The sequence below is a fragment of the Heterodontus francisci genome, chromosome 1, assembly GCF_036365525.1.
Source record: "Heterodontus francisci isolate sHetFra1 chromosome 1, sHetFra1.hap1, whole genome shotgun sequence".
In the NCBI taxonomy this organism is placed as follows: Eukaryota; Metazoa; Chordata; class Chondrichthyes; order Heterodontiformes; family Heterodontidae; genus Heterodontus; species Heterodontus francisci.
In genome coordinates, this window is record NC_090371.1 from 224,713,036 (window position 1) to 224,735,300 (window position 22,265).

Here is a 22,265-nt window from a genome sequence, read left to right on the forward strand (position 1 = left end):
CTCACCACTCTCTGGGTGAAGAAATTTCTCATCTCAGTCCTGAAAGGTTTACTCCACATCCTTAGACTATGACCCCTGGTTATGGACTCCCCCACCATCGGGAACATCCTTCCTGCATATACCCTGTCAAGTCCTGTTAGAATTTTATAGGTTTCTATGAGATCCCCCCTCACTCTTCTGAACTCCAGCGAATACAATCCTAACCGACTCAATCTCTCCTCATATGTCAGTCCCGCCATCTCAGGAATCAGTCTGGTAAATCTTCGCTGCACTCCCTCTATAGCAGGAACATCGTTCCTCAGATAATGAGACCAAAACTGCACATAATATTCCAGGTGTGGCCTCACCAAGGCCCTGTATAATTGCAGCAAGACATCCCTGCTCCTGTACTCGAATCCTCTCGCTATGAAGGCCAACAAACCATTTGCCCTTTTTACCGCCTCTTGCTTACCTTCAGCGACTGGTCTACGAGAACACCCATGTCTCGCTGCATATTCCTCTCTCAGTTTATAGCCGTTCAAATAATAACCTGCCTTCTTGTTTTTGCTACCAAAGTGGATAACCTCACATTTATCCACATTATACTGCATCTGCCATGCATTAGCCCACTCACTCAACTTGTTCAAATCACCCTGAAGCCTCTCTGCATCCTCCTCACAACTCACCCTCCCACCCAGTTTTGTGTCATCTGCAAATTTGGAGATATTACATTTAGTTCCCTCATCTAAATCATTAATGTATATTATGAATAGCTGGGGTCCTAGCACCAATCCCTGTGGTACCCCACTAGTCACTGCCTGCCATTCGGAAAAAGAGCCATTTATCCCGACTCTTTGTTTCCTGTCCGCCAACCAATTTTCTATCCATTGCAATACACTACCCCCAATCCCACGCGCTTTAATTCTACATGCTAATCTCTTATGTGGGACTTTGTTGAAAGCCTTCTGAAAGTCCAAATAAACCACATCCACTGGCTCCCCCTCATCAACTTTGCTAGTTACATCCTCAAAGAATTCTAGTAGATTTGTCAAGCATGATTTCCCTTTCGTAAATCCATGCTGACTCTGCCCGATTCTACCACTGTTCTCTAAGTGCTCTGCTATAAAATCTTTGATAATGGACTCTAGAATTTTCCCCACTACCGACGTCAGGCTGACTGGTCTATAATACCCTGTTTTCTCTCTTCCTCCCATTTTAAATAGTGGGGTTACATTAACTACCCTCCAATCTGTTGGAACTGTTCCAGAGTCTATAGAATCTTGGAAGATTACCACCAATGCATCCATTATTTCTGGGGCCACTTCCTTAAGTACTCTGGGATGCATGCCATTAGGCCCTGAGGATTTATCGGCCTTCAATCCCATCAATTTCCCCAACATCATTTCTCTACTAATCCTGATTACTTTCAGTTCCTCTGTCTCACTAAGCCCTGTGTTCCCCAACATTTCTGGTATGATATTTGTGTCCTCCTTTGTGTAGACAGAACCAAAGTAAGCATTGAGTTGGTCAGCCATTTCTTTGTTCCCCATAATAAATTCCCCTGTTTCTGACTATACATTTGTCTTCACTAATCTTTTTCTCTTCACATACCTATAGAAACATTTGCAGTCAGTTTTTATGTTCCCCGCAAGCTTATTCTCGTACTCTATTTTCCCCTTCTTAATCAATGCCTTAGTCCTCCTTTGCTGAATTCTAAACTGCTCCCAATCCTCAGGTCTGTTGTTTTTCCTGGCAAATTTATATGCCTCTTCCTTGGATCTAATGCTGTCTCTAATTTCCCTTGTAAGCCATGGTTTGGCTACCTTTCCCGTTTTACTTTTGCACCAGACAAGGATAAACAATTGTTGCAGTTCATCCATGCGCTCTTTAAATGTTTGCCATTGCCTATCCACCATCATCCCTTTAAGCAACGTTTCCCAATCCATCATGGCCAACTGCGCCTCATAGCTTCGTAGTTTCCTTTACTAAGATTCAGGACCCTTGTCTCAGAATCAACTACGTCACTCTCCATCTTGATTAAGAATTCTATCATATTATGGTCGCTCGTCCCCAAGGGATCTTGCACCATTAGATTGTCAATTATTCCTCTCACATTACACAATACCTAGTCTAGGATGGCCTGTTCTCTAGTTGGTTCCGCAACGTATTGTTCCAGAAAACCATCCCGTATACACTCCAAGAATTCCTCCTCTACGTTATTGTGACTAATTTGATTTGCCCAATCTCTCTGCAGATCATGGACTACAAACCCACATCAACTGTTGATCTCCCGTTTAAGGACGTACTAATTTTCTTCCTTAACTTCTCCTGACAGTTTTATCAATTATCTGTATAACTGTCAATCCTGCATCTCAACAAGTATTGATTAAGTCTCCCTTTAAAATCTGCAAATTTCACCAAAATCAGCCATCTTAGAATCATGGAATGTTCATGGCACAGGAGGCAGCCATTGGGCCCGTCGTGTCCATGGCAGCTCTCTGCAAGTGCAACTCACCTAGGCAAACTCCCCTGCCTTTTTCCCATAGCCACGTAAATTGTTTCTTTTCAGATAGCCTCTATTGAATCTGCCTCCACCACCCTCTCAGGCAGGGCATTCCCGATCCTAACCACTTGCCACGTAAAAAAGTTTTCCTCACATCCCTGTTGCTTCTTTTACCAATCATATTAAATCAGTGTCCTCTGGTTCTCGACCATTCCTCCAATGGGAACAGTTTCTCCCTATCTACTCTGTCCAGTCCCCTCATGATTTTGAACACCTCTGTTAGATCTCCTCTTAATCTTCTCTAAGGAGAACAGCCCCAGCTTCTCCAATCTATTTCCGTAACTGAAGGTGCTTAGCCCTGGAACCATTCTCATGAACCTATTCTGCACCCTTTCTAATGCTCTCACATCCTTCCTGAAGTGTGGTGCCCACAATTGGATACAAGACTCAAGGTGAAGCTAAAACAGTGTTTTATTCAGGCTCATCATAACTTGCTTGCATTTGTACTTTCTGCCCCTATTTATAAAGCCCAGGATCCCATATGCTTTATTTCACTGCTTTCTCAACCTGCCCTACCACCTGCAATAATTTGTGTACATACACCCCCAAAGTTTCTCTGCTTCTGCACTCTTTTAGAATTGTATTCTTTATTTTATATTGCCTCTCCTCATTCCTCCTCCCAAAATATATGACTTCACACTTTTCTGCATAAAATTTCATCTGCCACTTGTTACGACCATGTGGTGCGATGTGGGTGGTTCCCACTCTTCAACTCCCCACCTGACCGCAGCAAGTGTGTTTTGTTATTCGGGTTTAAACCCATGGTGTTTTATTTTTCAAATAAACAGACAGCGACAGGTTTTCGTATATGTTTAAAAATAGAAAATCAATTTTTTTTTACTTATCAATATGCCTTGCCCCAAAGTTGTCGCAACCGCATACACACACACGCACGCACGCGCGCAAAGAGACAGATAGAGGGGGAAAAGGGGAACGTGACTTTTAGTTGGGGGGGGGGGGGGGCAGGAAAGGTCATGATAAACCTGTTGAATTGTCTTGGAAATTGAGTTCTTGCTGGGTGCAGGCCTGAAATGATTGTAAATTTCTTTCTTGATTGAAAGTTCAGTTGAAGATGGTGGATCACTTCTAGTTCTGTCTAATGCAGATGTAGGACTCCACACAGCAGGACATGTGCCTTCTGACTTGCTGGAAAACAAGCTGCTGGATGTTGCTTTTTCTTCTCTCTCTCTCTTTGGAGTCTCTCTTTCTCTCTCTTGGCTCCTTTTTTTTTTAAGGTCAAGCTGTATTACTTTTCACCTCCTGGTAGGAGACGCTCTGGTCTCTCCCCATGATGATTGCACAATGGCCTAAGACATGGCTACTTCACACCTTCTTTGTTTGAGAAGACATTCATTTCTGGAATGTTTTAGGTTCGGGTGCAATTGGCACCTCGTAGCTTTGAAGATTTGTCCTTTGTCCTTGTCAGGCAGTTTGAATACACAAAGAAAGCCCTTTTGGAGTATTGTTCACTTTTCAAAAGAAAGGTTTTTTTTTTAAAAACAAAGTCAGTTTTTATAACTCTTCAGATTTTGTTCATGATTGCTGTATCATTGCACTTCTTGCATGGGCGACACACTTGTCTGCCCATTTCACCAGCATGTCTATTTTCTTGAAGTCCACCACTATCCTCCTCACAGCTCACAATACTTCCAGGTTTTGTGTCATTCACAAATTTTGAAATTGTGCCTAGTACGCCCAAGTTGAGGTCATTAATATAGATCAAGAAAAGCAGCAGTCCTCACACCGACTCTGTGGGGAACCGCACTCTATACCTGACTCCAGTATGAAAAACAACTGTTCACCACTAGAGAGAGTTTCCTGTCACTCACCCAACTTCATATCCATGCTGCTACTGTTCCTTTTATTCCAAGGGCTTTAACTTTGTTGACAAGCCTGTTATGTGGCACTTCATCAAATGCCTTTTGGAAGTCCTTGTACACCACACATCAACCACATTACCCTCATCAACCCAATCTGTTACCTCAACAAAAACTCAAACAAGTTAGTTAAACACAATTTGCCCATAACAAATCTGTGCTGGCTTTCCTTAATTAATCCATACCTGTGCAAGTTGCGGTTAATTTTGTCACAAATTATCATTTCTAAAAGCTTTTCCGCCTCGGAGGTTAAAATGACTGGCCTGTAGTTGCTGGGCTAGTCTTTACACCCTTTTTTGAACAAGAGTGTAACACTTACAATTCTCTGGTCCTCTGGCACCACTTCTGTATCTAAGGGCGATTGGAAGATTATGGCCAATGCCTCTGCAATTTCCACCTTTATTTCCCTCAGTATTTTCTTTGCTAATTTCTTTGTTGTTGCTAATTCCTAGCCGTGAATTTTCTACTCATGTCCTCTAGTCAGAGATAAATAATTTCCACCTTCCACCTTATCAGTGTCTTTTGTTATTTTGAGAACCCGTTTCATAACCCTACTCAGTATTTTTGTAAGTGTATCATTACTCAAGTTTTACTTATGGCTTAGTCCGTTAAGGCCTGCAATCCTTCTGACCATTCTTCACTGATGCTTTGTAAAGCATTTCATATCTTTTTTTAGAGATAGAGTGGTCCTAAACTGCACATCATACTCCAGAGTTGCCCTGATCATTGATCAAAATATACTCCAGAAGGACCCGAGCATTTGATCTGCTTTATTAGCTACATGCCTCACACTAACTAGATGTTTTCAAATTAGGATCAATATAATTGATATCCCACCAATCATTTTGTTTTAAGTCCTTGCCATTGAAGACCCTCTCAGTTTTTATGGTCTTCCATATTTTATGGGAAGGCACTTGGGACAGATCCCGTGGCCAATCACATCAGCCCCAGGTTATCTTTACAGGAGTTCCTCAGGCAGTGCCCTAAACACAACCATCTTCAGTTGCTTCATCAACGACCTTCCCTCCAGCAGAAGGTCAGAAGTGCAGATGTTCACTCATGATTACAGAGTTCAATTCTGTTCGCAACTCCTCAGATAATGAAGCAGTCTTGTCGTGCATACAGCAAGACACGGACAATGTTCAGGTCCAGATTGTGAAGTAGCAAGTAACATTTGCCCCACACAAGAGTATAACCACCTCCCCTCGATATTCAACAACATTATCATTGGCAAATTCCCCACCAGCAACAACCTGGAGGTCACCACTGACCAGACACATACATACTGTGGCTACAAAAGCAGGTCAGAGGCTGGATATTCTGCGGAGATTGACTTACATCCCGGCTTCCCAAAGCCCGTCCATCATCTACAAGGTGTAATGGAATACAGTCCACTGGCCTGGATAAGTGCATCAAGAAGCTCATCACCATCCAGGCCAAAGCAGCTTGCTTGATTTGTATCCATCCACCACCTTAAATATTCACACTACCGGCTGCAGCATGTACCATCTAAAGGTGCACTGCAGCAACTCACCAAGGCTACTTTGGCAGCACCTCCCAAACCTGTGACCTCCATCACCTAGAAGGATGAGGGCAGCAAGTGTATGGAACACCATCACCTTCAAGTTTCCCTCCAAATACTACACCATCCTGACTTGGAAATAAATCATCATTCATTCACTGTTGCTGGATTAAAATCCTGGAACTCTCTACCTAACAGCACTGTGGGTGTACCTACACTACATGGACTGCAACAGTTCAAGAAGGTGGCTTGCCAACACCTTCTCAAGGGCAATAAACGCTGGCCTTGCCCGCGTTACCCACATTCCATGAATAAAAAAAGGCACTAATCCAGTCCCAACATTTCTCTCACTCACTGAAAAAGGATAGCAGGGATAAACCAGGTAATTACAGGCCGGTGAGTCTAACATCAGTGGGAGGGAAATTATTGGAAAAAATTCTGACAGACAGGATTAACCTCCACTTGGGAGAGGCAGGGATTAATCAGGGATAGTCAGCATGGCTTTGACAGGGGGAGATCGTGTCCAACAAATTTGATTGAATTTTTCGAGGAGGTGACTAGAGGTGTAGATGAGGGTAAAGCAGTTGATGTAGTCTACATGGGCTTCAGTAAGGCTTTTGATAAGGTCCCGCATGGGAGATTGGTTAAGAAAGTAAAGGTCCACGGGATCCCGGGTAATTTGGCAAATTAGATTCAAAATTGGCTTAGTGGCAGGAGGCAGAGGGTGCTGGTAGAGGGTTGTTTCTGCGAGTGGAAGCCTGTGACTAGTGGTGTACCACAGGGAACGGTACTGGGACCCTTACTGTTGTAGTGTACATTAATGATTTAGATGTGAATAGAAGAGGTATGAATTGTAAGTTCGCAGACGACACGAAAATTGATGGTGTCGTAAATAGTGAGGAGGAAAGCCTTAGACTACAGGACGATATAGATGGGCTGGTAAGATGGGCGGAGCAGTGGGAAATGGAGTTTAATCCTGATAAGTGTGAGGTGACGCACTTTGGGAGATCTAACAAAGCAATGGAATATACAATGGATGATAGGACCCTTGGGAGTACAGAGAGTCAAGAGGGACCTTGGGGTGCTTGTCCATAGATCACTGAAGGCAGCAGCACAGGTCGATAAGGTGGTTAGGAAGGCTTACGGGATACTTGCCTTTTTTTTTTAGAGATACATCACTGAAACAGGCCCTTCAGCCCACCGAGTCTGTGCCGACCAACAACCACCCATTTATACTAGTCCTACGTTAATCCCATATTTCCCATCACATCCCCACCATTCTCCTACCACCTACCTACACTCGGGGCAATTTACAATGGTCAATTTACCTATCAACCTGCAAGTCTTTGGCTGTGGCAGGAAACCGGAGCACCTGGCGGAAACCCACGCGGTCACAGGGAGAACTTGCAAACTTCGCACAGGCAGTACCCAGAACTGAATCCGGGTCGCTGGAGCTGTGAGGCTGCGGTGCCAACCACTGCACCACTGTGCCGGCCAATTATTAGCCGAGGTATAGAATATAAGAGTAGGGGGGTTCTGATGGAGCTGTATAAAACGCTGGTTTGGCCACAGTTGGAGTACTATGTACAGTTCTGGTCGCCACAATATAGGAAGGATGTGATTGCAATGGAGAGGGTGCAGAGGAGATTCACCAGGATGTTGCCTGGGCTGGAGCATCTCAGTTATGAAGACCGACTAGAGAGACTGGGGTTGTTCTCCTTGGAGCGGAGAAGGCTGAGGTGGGACCTGATTGAGGTATACAAAATTATGAGGGGCATTGATAGGATAGATAGGAAGAAACATTTTCCCTTAGCGGAGAGGTTAATAACTAGGGGGCATAGATTTAAGGTCAGGGGCAGGAGGTATAGAGGGGAGTTGAGGAGGAATTTTTTCACCCAGATGATGGTTGGAGTCTGGAACACACTGCCTGAAGGAGTGGTAGAAGTAGGAACACTCACGACATTCAAGAAATATTTAGATGAGCACTTGAAACGCCATTACATACAAGGCTACAGGCCAAGTGCAGGGAAATGGGATTAGTTAGGATGGGTGCTTGATGGTCGACATAGGCTTGTTGGGCCGAAGGGCCTGTTTCTGTGCTGTAAAGCTCTATGACTCTTCACTGTGCATTTTTGAGTTATAGTGGGTGACCCTTAAAAACCAACTGTTTGCCTGACTGTTCTAATTTGATTTATTTTTGTTTTAAAAATCAGCTTGGTGGGGTTAGACATTTCTTGAATTTTAGTGGTGTTCCTTTTTATGAATCCCAGTGGGCTACGGTTTTCCTGAGCCCACAATTCCACTGGCCTATTTAAATAGAAACCTTTCAAGTTATAGCCCAACCTACCCTGAATTTTAGTAGTGTTGCAACTATTAAGGGGAGGCAATTCCCTGAATGGGAGTCGGTTTAGGCCTGTATTATGCCCACAATTTTGGCCTATTTGAATAGAACCCTTGTCTTGAACCTTACTGTCAATTTTATTTTGTGTGTGCTTTATTCTTGACACTCTTTCCAGCATGAATACTTAAACCTTCTTAATTGATCAATTTGGTATTATTAATTTCCTTTTTCTGTTTACCCCAGGGCCTGCCTTACTAGTTTAATTCCTCTTCCATTGCTCTCTTTACCCCTTCTGCAAAAATACGGGTACTAATCTAGTTTAGGTGAAGCCATCTTATTTAAGAAGCCTCTTCCTGCTTGAAAATCTGTCACAGTGTCCTAGGAATCCCTTCCCCTCATACATTATCTTTCTACTATACAATCTCTTCCTCGACAACTCATCCAGCATATCAGATGACAAAGAAGCACGAGTCATCACTCTCAGGTTCTTGCACCTTAATCTAGAGTCGACTTCTTCAAACCCCGACCTACATCTGTCCAACAAGACCTCAATCCTACTATTCCCTAAATCATTGTGATGTGCAATTGCTGGTTGGTTTCTCTGCCTTTCGAGAAAAGGTTATCTCATTGAAACATATGGGATTCTGAGAGCACTTGATAGGATAGATGCTGAGAGGCTGTTTTCCCTAGGTGGTCAGTCTAGAACTAGGGGCTATAGTGTCAGGATAAAGGGGCTGCCATTTCAGACTGAGTTAAGGAGAAATTTCTTTACCCAGAGGGTTGTGAATCATGGGAATGCTCTACCCCAGAGGGTTGCAAACATTTCACAAAGTGCGTATTGGAAGTGGGCACGTATGGACACCAAGGCAAAACAGAAACAAGCTTGGTGGTGATATCCTCATGTAAAAATAGCCACTTTCCATTCACTGTTGAAGTTCACAAATGAATAAATCACATACACTCCATGAATGGTATTGAAATAGTTATGGATGAAGTTGAAAGAGGTCTAGGAACCTTAGTAGCCTAAACTCTCAATGCAGAGCAGCAATTAAAGCCACCGCCTCTTCTTCATCACCTTCTCAAGGTCAATGGATGGGAAACAAATGCTGACCTTGCCACTAACTCTCACATCCCATGAACAAATAAAAACAAATGCTGAACTACACAGTTAAAACAGAAGAATATTTCAGAGGAAGATGTGATGAAACTGTACACTGCTTCTGGTTGGATCACAGCTTGAGTAATGTGTCCATTTTGGTTGCCAAGAAACAGAGAGCCATCCAAGTATTGGAGGCAATGCAACCAACTGTCACATTCTTTTTTACATTTTTTACTATCTTTTTTTGCATTTATTTCATTTCATCTTAGTTTGTTCAGTTTGCTTACCTACTGTTTTTTTTTCAGGTTTGCACTTGCTGCTGTTCAATATTCAGTGTATTAACACCTAATCTGTACTAATGCTTTGTCTTTCAACACATCATTAACATATTGTTTGCCTTTGCTCCGTGACCTTTTGGTCAGTTATGTGGCCTGGTCCAATCTGCACCTTCTCCTTTGTTATCTCTTGCCCCACCCCCACCTCACTTGCTTATAATCTATGACTTTTCTAATATTTGTCAGTTCCGAAGAAGGGTCACTGACCCGAAACGTTAACTCTGCTTCTCTTTCCACAGATGCTGCCAGACCTGCTGAGTGATTCCAGCATTTCTTGTTTTTGTCACAAGCCAGTGGTGGCTTTGTTAATTGCTGCTCTGTATTGAATGTTGAGACTACTAAAATTCCTGGGTCTCCTTCAATTTCATCCAGATCTGGGTTATGACAGAAAATTGGAGAAACGTTGGCTTTTCGATCCTGAAAGGAAGGATTTTAAAGATGATCTTATGGTGGTATACAACATAGTTAACAGTTTGGAAGACGTAATTCTATAAAACTATTTTGCACAAAATTGCACAAGTAAAACAAGTGGACACTGGTTTAAAGTAGCAAAAGTACAGATAGGACTTACATCGGGAAGCTATTCTTCACTTCAAGAGTGATCAATACGTGGAATGATCTTTCAAGTAGAATATTGGAGATGAAAACCCTGGAACTGTTTAAGAAGTAATTGGATGCCGTAATGGGGGTGGGCTTTTGGGCACTTCTGGATGGAGCAAATGGCTTCCTACATATGTTATTATCTTGTGAATCACCACTTGGACTAAATATTGAAAGCCAACTAGCACCTTTGGAGCTGTACCTTAGTGAGGAATCAATGTCTTCAGGAGAGAAAAGAAAAACAGGCAAAGATATATAAATTTACAAAATGATTTGAATCCACTTTCTGCTGCCATCGCTGAAAAGGCTAATTATTTGGAAAAGAAAAGACTTAAGAGGGTGCAGGGAAAAGGACAAGAGGGTGAAACTAAGTGGATAGCTCCTTTAGAGATCCAGCACAGGTGCAATGGACAGAATGGTTTCCTTCTGTGCAGTAAAACGTTATAATTCTATGCAGCGATCATTGCCTTCACAACATAACTATAGACAGTCTCAAAATACCTTCAAGAATTTAACTTTTTTTTCACATTTAGATCTTGTTGCCTATTCCCAATTTCACACTGACTCACCAATATCATCATCTGTTCTATCTATAGGATCTTTCTCCAGGCAGTCTCTGACAATATCCCTGCTCATCAGTGGATCTGATGCTCTCTCAATGTCCTCCTCATCATCATCATCTTCAGAGTCTACTGCAGTCTCTGGCAGGCCACTCAGGTCCATGTCCCCAGCTTCACTCTCTGTGGCCTTTGAAATAAAAGAAAATACACAAGACGATCATGATTAGCAATAATAAGAAACACAGACACAGAAATCTGCTGCATTTTATTGGGTATGGCAGCGTATCTTTTTAATCCAATTCCTTGTCCTTTCTCCATATTCCTTAATGGCATTGTTTTCCAAATACATATTAAAATAAGAAATGGAGTAGGCCATTCAGCTCCTCGAGCCTGCTCCGCCATTCAAAAGATCGTGGCTGATCTGATTGTGGCCTTAACGCCACTCCTTTTCAACACTTCTCCTTTTCAACACTTCAATTGATTTTGCATCTACGGTTTTTTTGTGACAATCTTTTCCACATTCTCAAAACCTGCCGTTTGATGGTTTGCCTAGGTTAACTTAATTCATCTTTGCTCAAATTTGAGATTATTTCCCCTTGTTCTGGATTCTCCTATTAAAGGGTAATTATTTCCCATCTACATATTGATTGGCTTCCTAATTTTAAACACTCTGATCAAATCGCCTTTAGCTGTACTCATCTCCAGAAAATACAACCCAAGTTTTCTTCGTCTCTCATTATAAGTATTCCTGTAATGCAGGTATTGTCAAACACTGTGCAAAATTTTTCATTCATAAAAACTCAGTTTTAGCATTTTTTGATTAGAAATAAATTAAAACAACCCATTATCCAAAATTTGTGCCATTCATCTCTTGTAGGAGGTAGCTATAACTAAATTCCATTAAGTATGTCAGGTGAGATATGACAGGAATATAAACAGTAAATGCTGAAAATACTCAGCAAGTCAGGCAGCATTGAAACATAGAAAATAGGAGCAGGAGTAGGCCATTTGGCCCTGCTCCGCCATTCAAAAAAGATCATGGCTGATTGTCCAATTCAGTACCCTGTTCCCGCTTTCTCCCCATATCCCTTGATCCCTTTGGCATTAACAAATATATCTATCTCCTTCTTGAATATATTTAATAATTTGGCCTCCACTGCCTTCTGCGGTAGAGAATTCCTCTTTGCACTCCCTCCATGGAGCGGCACAGTGGCGCCATGGTTAGCACCGCAGCCTCACAGCTCCAGACACCCGGGTTCAATTCTGGGTACTGCCTGTGCAGAGTTTGCAAGTTCTCCCTGTGACCGCGTGGGTTTTCGCCGGGTGCTCCGGTTTCCTCCCACCGCCAAAGACTTGCAGGTGATAGGTAAATTGGCCATTGTAAATTGCCCCTAGTGTAGGTAGGTGGTAGAGAATATGGGATTACTGTAGGGTTAGTATAAATGGGTGGTTCTTGGTCGGCACAGACTCGGTGGGCCAAAGGGCCTGTTTCAGTGCTGTATCTCTAAATAAATAAATAAAATAAAAGAAAGAAATTTCTCATCTCGGTTCTAAATGGCATACCCCGTATCCTGTGACTGTGACCCCTGGTTCTGGACTCCCCAGCCATCGGGAACATCCTCCGTGCATCTAGCCTGTATAGTCGCGTTAGAATTTTATAGGTTTCTATGAGATCTCCTCTCATTCTTCTAAACTCTAGTGAAAATAGGCCTGGTCGACCCAATCTCCCTTCATACATCAATCCTGCCATCCCAGGAATCAGCCGAGTAAATCTTCTTTGCACTCCCTCCATGGCAAGAACATCCTTCCTCAGATAAGGAGAACAAACCTACGCACAATACTGCCAATGTGGTCTCACCAAGGCCCTGTATAACTGCAGTAAGACATCCTTGCTCCTGTACTCAAATCTTCTTGCAACGAAGGCCAATATACCATTCGACTTCTGAACTGTTTGCTGCACCTGAATGCTTGCTTTCTGTACATCTGTGGTGAGAGACACAGCATTAACATTTCAGGCTGATGGTCTTTTGTTACAACTTGTGACAAAAGGCCATCGACCTGAAACATTAACTGTTTCTCTCACCACAGATGCTGCCTAACCTGATTAGTATTTGTAGCATTTTATGTTTTTATTTCATATTTTCAGCAAGTGCAGTATTTTGCTTTCATATTAGACAGTTTACTGGAGCTCTTCATTTAGGTTAAAGGGTAAAACTACAGGCTTTCTCCATGAAACCTGATCAGGCATATGTACTGTTAAATAGAAGTAATTTTGATATTTTACCTGAGGACATGAGTGAAGTATGCAAGCCAAATACTCTACCAGATGGTGCCTAAATGGTGAAGTTAGGAAAGGGTACTGTCAACATTGGTTCAAACAAAGGTCAGAAGAGGTGAGGTACCTAATATTCTGCTTTGGTAATGTCAGTAGCAGGAAACAACTCTTTGCATTTTAGAGTCACTCGACTGAAAACAACAGATGCTTTAACTTCAGGCTGGCCTGTACACTCAGCTGATAGTATGCTCTTCCTGGATTTGATGGCTTGGGCTCAGTTCTCAGGCTGGGCCAAACATGTGGACCTCAGTACAAATCAACAGAGCCTCCCTCGGACAGCTCTGAATCAGTGACATTATTAACCGGGTGAGCAGCAAGGCGAGTCTCCCTTCAGACAAAAGTATTTGCCACTTCTTAAAAAGGATAATATTGCACAACATTTTAGCAAATATGCAGTAAGTGATAACTAAGGAAGTAAAGCACATACACAAGTATGAATATATCATATTATCTTAAATACTAGGCATTGCTAATGAGGAAGAGTGAAGAAATTGATGTAGCTCTTTTACGGTGTAATTACTTAAAAGTAAAGATTAATGTAGGATTAGTATAAATGGGTGGCTGATGGTCAGTGCGGACTTGTTGGGCCAAAGGGCCTGTTTCGGTGCTGTATCTCTCTATGACTCTAAATGCACATATCCTTAACTTAAAGCACCTTAATTCAAAATGTTAGAGACTTCTCAAGCACAAAGTATCATGTGCCACTTCATTTATACTGCTTAATTCAAATTACTTCTATCAGCTCCAATTCAAAACAACTTTGAATTAGCTGAAGTAGACAGAATAAGTATGATAAATATGTAAACAAATAATTTTTGATACTTTGTGGATCTAAGGATGCCTTGGAATGTTTTACAAGGATCAAGACATGCATAAAAAAGCAAGCCGTTGTTATTGTTGATCTGTCACAACACTGCTAGTGGGAAGTGGGAAGATATGTTTGATAAGCAGAATTATATGGTTTAATGCAGTATGTATTATTATGGTAATTTCGTACAGGGCTTCTCAAACGGGAGTCTGTGGCCCCCTAGGAGTCCATGCGAAGATTTCAAGGGGTGTGCCTCCACTCCCCCGCCCAGACAATTTAAAGTAAATCTAATGCCAATCCCTGAAGGTTACAGTATCCAGGGCACTGAGTTTTACCTTCCAGCCCTGAGTCACTGATCAACACCAGCTTAGTATCACTTTAGCCCCTCAGTCCTGACCTTGCACATGTGGAACCAGATAACGCCACTGGGCTCCAGAGGCTCTTGGTCCAGCGCCATATTGTCAAGGAGAAAGCACTGGTCTCACCAGGCATATTCTGCTCAGCTCAATAATAATGAACAGGAGAAAGCTGGTACGTCCGTTAACGGCATTGATCTCATCGGAATTCTATCAGCTCCAATGACAGTCTGCTGACCTCACTTACATCCTTTGTTACCACTTATTGGCTATTTACTAAAATATTGTGTACCCAGGTAACACGCACCATGCAAACTCCAGCAGCATTTTATTAAGAGGAGAGCTGTTTTTGTGGTCAGTTTGAATAATTGGAATAACAGTTCCAAGTTAGAAGCAGGTCCAACCAATAATGAGCAACTCCAAAGAGCAGGGGTTATCAACCTTTTTGCTTCTGGGGTGACCCCACCTGCGTCATAAAAATGCTATGGAACTCCACAACACAAGTATCTTTTCAGTATAAAAATAGTTCTGTAATGAAACATGTATTTATTATTTTTGCTGGCTGAAACTAAAACATTGATCACAATCTCCAGTGCCGAATTGAGAGGTTGGAAAGCTTTTGTGTCCTGCCAACAGGGTGAAGGTGGGCTTTAAAAAGCCTCGTTAATGTGTACTGTTGGACACATTTGTGTCATAGAATTAAGAGATGTTCCTCTTTACAGGTAGTCAGTTTGGTGGATTTCAATGCATTGCTGTTTAGGGCTTGATTAATTTAAGGTAGCAGGCAATTCGGGAAACACTCGAGATAATACATCAGTATTGGGGCATTCAACAAGTTCTTTCACGAATGTAAAAAATCCCACAAAGCTTGAGATATTTAGTTACATTTTTGAATGTGTTACGACCAGGTGAGAAAGGGGGCTAGGGTTCCTTCTCAGCCTTTACCTAGTCTTACCGTAACAGGGTTTAATTTTAAACACACTGTTTTTAGCTCCCCCTTGGTGAATCCTTGTTCACTGCTTTCCAATTATAAGGCAAACAAATCAGCACAAACAGGTTTTCTTAGTTTTAGTTTAGTTTAGAGATGCAGCACTGAAACAGGCCCTTCGGCCCACCGAGTCTGTGCCGACCATCAATCAACCATTTATACTAATGCTACACTAATCCCATATTCCTACCACATCCCCACCTGTCCCTATATTTCCTTACCACCTACCTACACTAGGGGCAATTGCTAATGGCCAATTTACCTATCAACCTGCAAGTCTTTGGCATGTGGGAGGAAACCGGAGCACCTGGAGGAAACCCACGCAAACACAGGGAGAACTTGCAAATTCCACACAGAATTGAACCCGGGTCACTGGAGCTGTGAGGCTGCGGTGCAAACCACTGCGCCGCTTAAAGAAGTTGAAATTTATTAAACTTAAACTCTAATTTGGTTAACGCCTACGGATACATGACGCGCCCAAGCTAGCATGCATACACAATACCCATGCAGATAGAGACAGAACAGAGAAAAAATAAAGTGGAAAAGTTTGGGGCAATCTCTAAAGAGGGTTTTTGTTACGGATCTTCGAGCTCACTGTAGATTCCTTGATTGTAAGTAGATCTTGCTTTTCGTTAAGGGCTAGTATTCTTCTTAAACCTTGTTCGCTGTAGGATACTTTTCTCTCTTGAGGTTCATGTGCCTCCAGTGGATTTGGACTTCCATGGGATAAAGATAGGGGCAGACAGTGGAGGCTGTGGTGAGCCAGCCAAGAGAGGTCTTTTCAGTCCAGGAGCAAACAGACACTCTCAGTTCAAACTATTTGTTCAATTCAAAAAAAAAAACAGGTTGCCAAGCAGGCTAGTCACGTGACCAGTTGGTCTGACCATGTCTGTTTGTAGATTCTCTGGTCTTGGCTGACCCTGGAATGTCTCTTTTAACATACAAAAGCTGGTGCTCAAAGTCCATTGTGGCTTAAATTGGATAAGAGAAGTAACCCCTTTGTTTCCACAAGCACTGTCTGTTAATATGCAAATGTCTTTCCAGCCAGGGCCCTGGTGATTTTTTGAACAAGTCCTTTCTTCACTTCAGCAACAGTTTTCAAATCAATGTTCATATGACAAAATTAATATGCCTCATACCTGGTAGTTGGGGGTCTAGTATGACAAATGAAAAAAACTCAGATATATGCAGCTGTTAAGTCAATGTATTACACAGATGATTTAACACCCAATCATGTATGAATCCCATCCCATTTAATTGATAACTAGAAATTAGATGCAATTTCATTTTTTCATTACCATCAAGTCAGAGACAAACTAACACAGAAAATGACCTGAAGCCAAGCTCCAGCCCCCAGTATTACTGGCACCCACTGGAACATGTAGATGTAAAGATCTCTTCTTTGGTGACTCTATGGTTGCTGTTGGTCATTTATTCACTGACTGCTGCTTCTTACCAAATAAATTGAGGAAATCTGCTATCTTTTGATGCCCCAATGTACTCCCTGTTAGCCCAGTCCTGGTGGATCACTCCTTACATCAGATCACCAGGTCCTGCCATGTCTGTAGCACAACAATGTCCCCAGGCCCAATGTAATCCCACCTAGAATTTCTGCACTGTTTGACTTGTTTGACACTTGGGGTGTATGAGATGAAACCAAACATCCAGATTGGCCACATTTAACCCAGATGTGAGAGTTAGGCAAAGATTATTGGTCAGGAGGGTAGTGGATTGAGAAGATGAATGAAACAAGACTTTCTATTTGTTTTTTTGGTGGACCCCTTGAAACTTTGTTGCAACCCCCTCGGGGGCTGTGGATCCACTGCTTGAGAACCCCTGCAACATGGCACATCAGGGCATTCTGGATGAAGAGTAGGGCACATCCTATTGTGGTGGACATCCTCAGCAATCATTCCGATGAACGTAACACACGCAGCTGCTGGTCATAATTTAAGAAGCTACACTAAGATGGACTGTGTCTCATGAATTCATTTCAGAATTTCAAATTTGGTGAAAGATAAAGACTGCAATGGTGTTAGATGTCTATTAAGTAAATTGACACATTAAGTATATATACTTCTATTATGTGTAAGGCGTTTTCCACAAAAAATTTGTGAAAGTAGCCAAAATGGTGTCACGTAGCCATACATGGGGGTAATCCATTTCTATTAGACAACGCTGCCCTTGTTGTATGTAGAGGTCAATGAATAAAGGAAAAATGCAGAATTCCATGGTGTTTTTCTCAGTGGCCTTTATCGGTTTCCATAGAAACAGATTCTGTGATGGCAATCCTACTGAAGGTATTACAATCCATTTGTACCTTCAACACATCTAATAACTCAGTAGTAGAATCTTTTAAAAACAAATTCCTGCACATTTCATACCAGCTGCTCCCTGCCCTAGATATATTGATGCAAGGCCCTTATCGTAGTGAATTAAAGCTATACTATTAATATTTTAAAAACTACTCTCAGATCAATGTTGAAAATCATCAAGAATTCAGTTTCATGATTTATTCAAGCCTGCAATGGGTTGTAAATCCACCATCCAACAAACATTAATTCTTCAGACCTCCCTTTTAAATCTCGTTAAAGCTAATGATTCAACTGTCATTTGGACAAAAATTTTTATATATGAAATTCTTAGATTTGCTCCAGAAGTTTACCTGGTTCAATTCTCATTTTCTTGTCACCAGCAAAAGCCAGCTGTCTCGATTTGCAGTAGCTTTCAAATTAAAGGTTCCTTTATATTGTTAAAATTTATTACATCTCTGCAATGCTAAATAAACATAATCTGCCCAGAATTATACTGTTTCAGTACAAAAATGTATGTTTCAATATTTCAGCTTTACTGCTGTCAGCAGCTTTTGGTGACTATTCAAGAGATTTGACAGCTAAACAATAAGCAGAATCATTGGTGATAGACTATATTTTTATGTCTCTCTGAATCAGAACTCAAACCCAGTTCTGATGAAGGGTCACTGTCCTGAAATGTTAACTCTGCTTCTCTCTCCACAGATGCTGCCAGACCTGCTGAGTATTTTCAGTATTTCTTGTTTTTATTTTAGATTTCCAGCATCTGCAGTATTTTGCTTTTATTACAGCAATGTCTCTCTATGGTTTCAGGATGGACGTTGATGACACCTGTTAATCTGGAAGGCATTCTTTTGTCCTTTCAGACAGTGAATCAGTTTTTGAATACACAAGCCGAAAGTCCACTGGCCTTTGGTGGCCATCTTTGCAGCCCATGTCCAGTTTTAATATCCATTATGGTTCATTTAAAACAAAAGGAAAATTCAGTTCCATAAGATGCTGTGCTGAATATAGTTCATGTTTACAGATAGGAATAGGACATGCTGTACTGGGCATGACACAAAACAGAGAAATTTAACATCCTTCAAATACAAAATTAGTTCTTCAGGGCCAATGAGATTGTTCAGCAGTAATTTTTTTTTCATCTCTGGGTCATGACTATCACTAACAAGGTCAGCATTTATTACCCATCCCTAATTGCCTTCGAGAAGGCAGTGAAAAGCCTAAATGACGATTTACTTCCAAGTCAGGATGGTGTGCGACTTGGTGAAGGAATTTGCAAGTGGCGGTTTTTCCATGCACCTGCCACCCTTGTTCGCCAAGGTGGTAGCGGGTGCAGGTTTGGAAGGTGCTGTCGAAGGAGCCTTGGCAAATTGCTGCAATGAATCTTGCACACACTGCTGCCATGATGCGTAGGTGGTGGAGGGCATGAATGTTTAAGGAGGTAGCCGGGGTGAGATCAAGCAGACTGCTTTGTCTTGGATGATGCCAAGCTTCTTTTGTTGGAGCTGCACACATCCAGGCAAGTGGGGAGTATTCCATCACACTCCTGGCTTGTGCCTTGTAGATGGTGGACAGGCTTTGGTGGGGGTCAGAAGGTGAGTTATTCACTGCAGAGGTCACTGCCTGTGTCCTGTTCTTGCAGCCACAGTATTTATGTGCCTAGTTCAGTTAAGTTTCCGGTCAATGGTGACCCCCAGGTTGTTTGTTAATTCAGCGACAGTAATATAATTGAACGTCAAGAGGAGGTATTCTCTTATCGAAGATGATCAGTGTCTGGCAGTTGTGTGGCACGAATGTTACTTATCACTTATCAGCCCAAGCCTGAATGTTGTCCTGGTCTCACTGCACGAGAGCTAGGACTGATTCATTATCTGAGTAGGACGTGGAACTGAAAAAACCATGCTATCAGCAAACATTCCCACTTCTGACTTTATGATGGAGGAAAGATCATTGATTCAAGCAGCTAAAAATAGTTGGGCCGAGGACACTACCCTGAAGAACTCCTGCAGCAATGCCCTGGGGCTGAGATGATTGGCCTCCAACAACCACAACAATCTTCCTTTTTGTTAAGTATGGCTCCAAACAGTGGAAAATTTTTCCCCAATTCCCATTTACTTCAATTTTGCTAGGGATCCTTGATGCCACACTCAGTCAAATGCTGCCTTGATGTCAAGCGCACTCACCCTCACCTCACCTCTGTAATTCAGTTCTTCTGTCCACGTTTGGATCAAGGCTGTAATGAGGTTATGAGCTGTGTGGTGGAACCCAAACTGAGCATCGCTGAGCAGATTAGAGAGCAACAGCCACTTGATAGCACTGTCGATGACACCTTCCATCATTTGGCTGATGATTGAGAGTAGACTGATGGAGTGGTAATTGGCCGAATTGGATTACTCCTGCTTTTTGCGGAGACGTCGTCAGGTGGATGCTAGTGATGTAGCTGTACTGGAGCTGCTTGACGAGAGGCACGGCTCATTCTGGATAATAAGTCTCCCACACTACAACCTGAAAGTTGCCGGGGCCCCTAGCCTTTGCTATATCCAGTGTCTTCAGCAATTGCTTGATATAGGGTATAGAATCTTCAGGCATGACAGGGGAGGGTGTAAAAGAGGAGGTGGCACTGCACTGTTCATCAAGGAGTCAATTACTGCAGTAAGGAGCGATGGTTCCTCAAATGAGGCCATACGGGTAGAACTTAAAAACAAAAATGGGGCAATCACTTGGCTGGAAGTGTAATACAGGCCTCCAGGGAGAGATAGAGGAGCAGATATGTAGGCAAATCTCAGAGAGGTGTAAAAATAAGAGGGTAATAATAGTAGGGGATATCAACTTCCCCAATATTAACTGGGATAGTCTTAGTACAAAAGGCTTAAAGAGGGTGGAATTCTTGAAGTGCATACAAAGAACAAAGAACAGTACATTACAGGAACAGGCCATTCGACCCTCCAAGCCTGCGCCGATCTTGATGCCTGCCTAAACTAAAACCTTCTGCACTTCTGGGGCCCATATCCCTCTATTCCCTTCCTATTCATGTATTTGTCAAGATGTCTCTTAAACGTCGCTATCGTATCTGCTTCCACCACCTCCCCTGGCAGCAAGTTCCAGGCACTCACCACACTCTGTGTAAAAAAAAAAACTTGCCTCGCATATCCCCTCTAAACTTTGCCCCTCGCACCTTAAACCTATGTCCCCTAGTAACTGACTATTCCACCCTGGGAAAAAGCTTCTGACTATCCACTCTGTCCATGCCGCTCATAACTTTGTAAACCTCTATCATGTCGCCCCTCCACCTCCATCGTTCCAGTGAAAACAATCCAAGTTTTTCCAACCTCTCCTCAGAGCTAATGCCCTCCAGTCCAGGCAACATCCTGGTAAACCTCCTCTGTACCCTCTCCAAAGCCTCCACGTCCTTCTGGTAGTGTGGCGACCAGAATTGCACACAATATTCGAAGTGTGGCCTAACTAAGGTTCTGTACAGCTGCAACATCACTTGCCAATTTTTATACTCTATGCCCCGACCGATGAAGGCAAGCATGCCGTATGCCTTCTTGACGACCTTATCCACCAGCGTTGCCACTTTCAGTGACCTGTGGACCTGTACGCCCAGATCTCTCTGCCTGTCAATACTCCTAAGGGTTCTGCCATTTACTGTATACCTCCCACCTGCATTAGACCTTCCAAAATGCATTACCTCACATTTGTCCGGATTAAACTCCATTTGCCATTTCTCCGCCCAAGTCTCCAACCGATCTATATCCTGCTGTATCCTCTGACAATCCTCATCATTATCCGCAACTCCACCAACCTTTTTGACCCAGCACATAGAAAGTCCTACAAGAGAAGGGGTGGTACTGGACCAAATCCTAGGGAATGAAGCCAGACAAGTGGTAGAAGTGTCAGGGGGGAGCATTTCAGGAATAGCGACCATAACTGTAAGATTTAAGGTAGTTATGGAAAAGGACTAAGAGGGACCGGAAATCAAAGTACTAAATTGGGGGAAGGCCGTCTTCAATGTGATAAAACAGGATCTGGCCAAAGTGGACTGGGAGCAGCTACTTGTAGGAAAGTCTACGTCAGACCAGTGGGAGTCATTCAAAAAGGAAATAGTAAGAGTTCAGGGCCAACATGTTCCTGTAAAGGTGAAGGGTAGGACCAACAAGTCCAGGAAACTCTGGATGTCAAGGGATATAGAGGATTGGATAAGGGAAAAAAAAAAATGAGGCTTATGGCAGATTCAGAAGGTTGAAAACAGTGGAGGCCCTAGAGACGTATAGAAAGTTTAGTTTAGTTTAGTGATACAGCACTGAAACAGGCCCTTCGGCCCACCGAGTCTGTGCCGACCATCGACCACCCATTTATACTAATCCTACACTAATTCCATATTCGTACCACATCCCCACCTGTCCCTATATTTCCCTACCTATACTAGGGACAATTTATAATGGCCAATTTACCTATCAACCTGCAAGTCTTTGGCATGTGGGAGGAAACCGGAGCACCCGGAGGAAACCCACGCAGACACAGGGAGAACTGTGTTATATTCTATGCCTTGGCTAATAAAGGCAAGTATTCCATATGTCGTCTTAA

At 42.6% G+C, this 22,265-nt stretch overlaps 1 protein-coding gene across 6 annotated transcripts in view; it reads right to left on the reverse strand.

Annotated features, from left to right (window-relative positions):
* Positions 1-22,265, reverse strand: part of rapgef2b (Rap guanine nucleotide exchange factor 2b) — a 660,162-nt gene that overhangs the window by 201,306 nt on the left and 436,591 nt on the right. For all 6 annotated transcript variants that reach the window (XM_068041792.1, XM_068041802.1, XM_068041811.1 and 3 more), the window contains one exon: positions 10,886-11,063. In XM_068041792.1, coding sequence (XP_067897893.1) covers positions 10,886-11,063 — 178 coding nt within the window. The remainder of the gene's footprint in view (positions 1-10,885; positions 11,064-22,265) is intronic.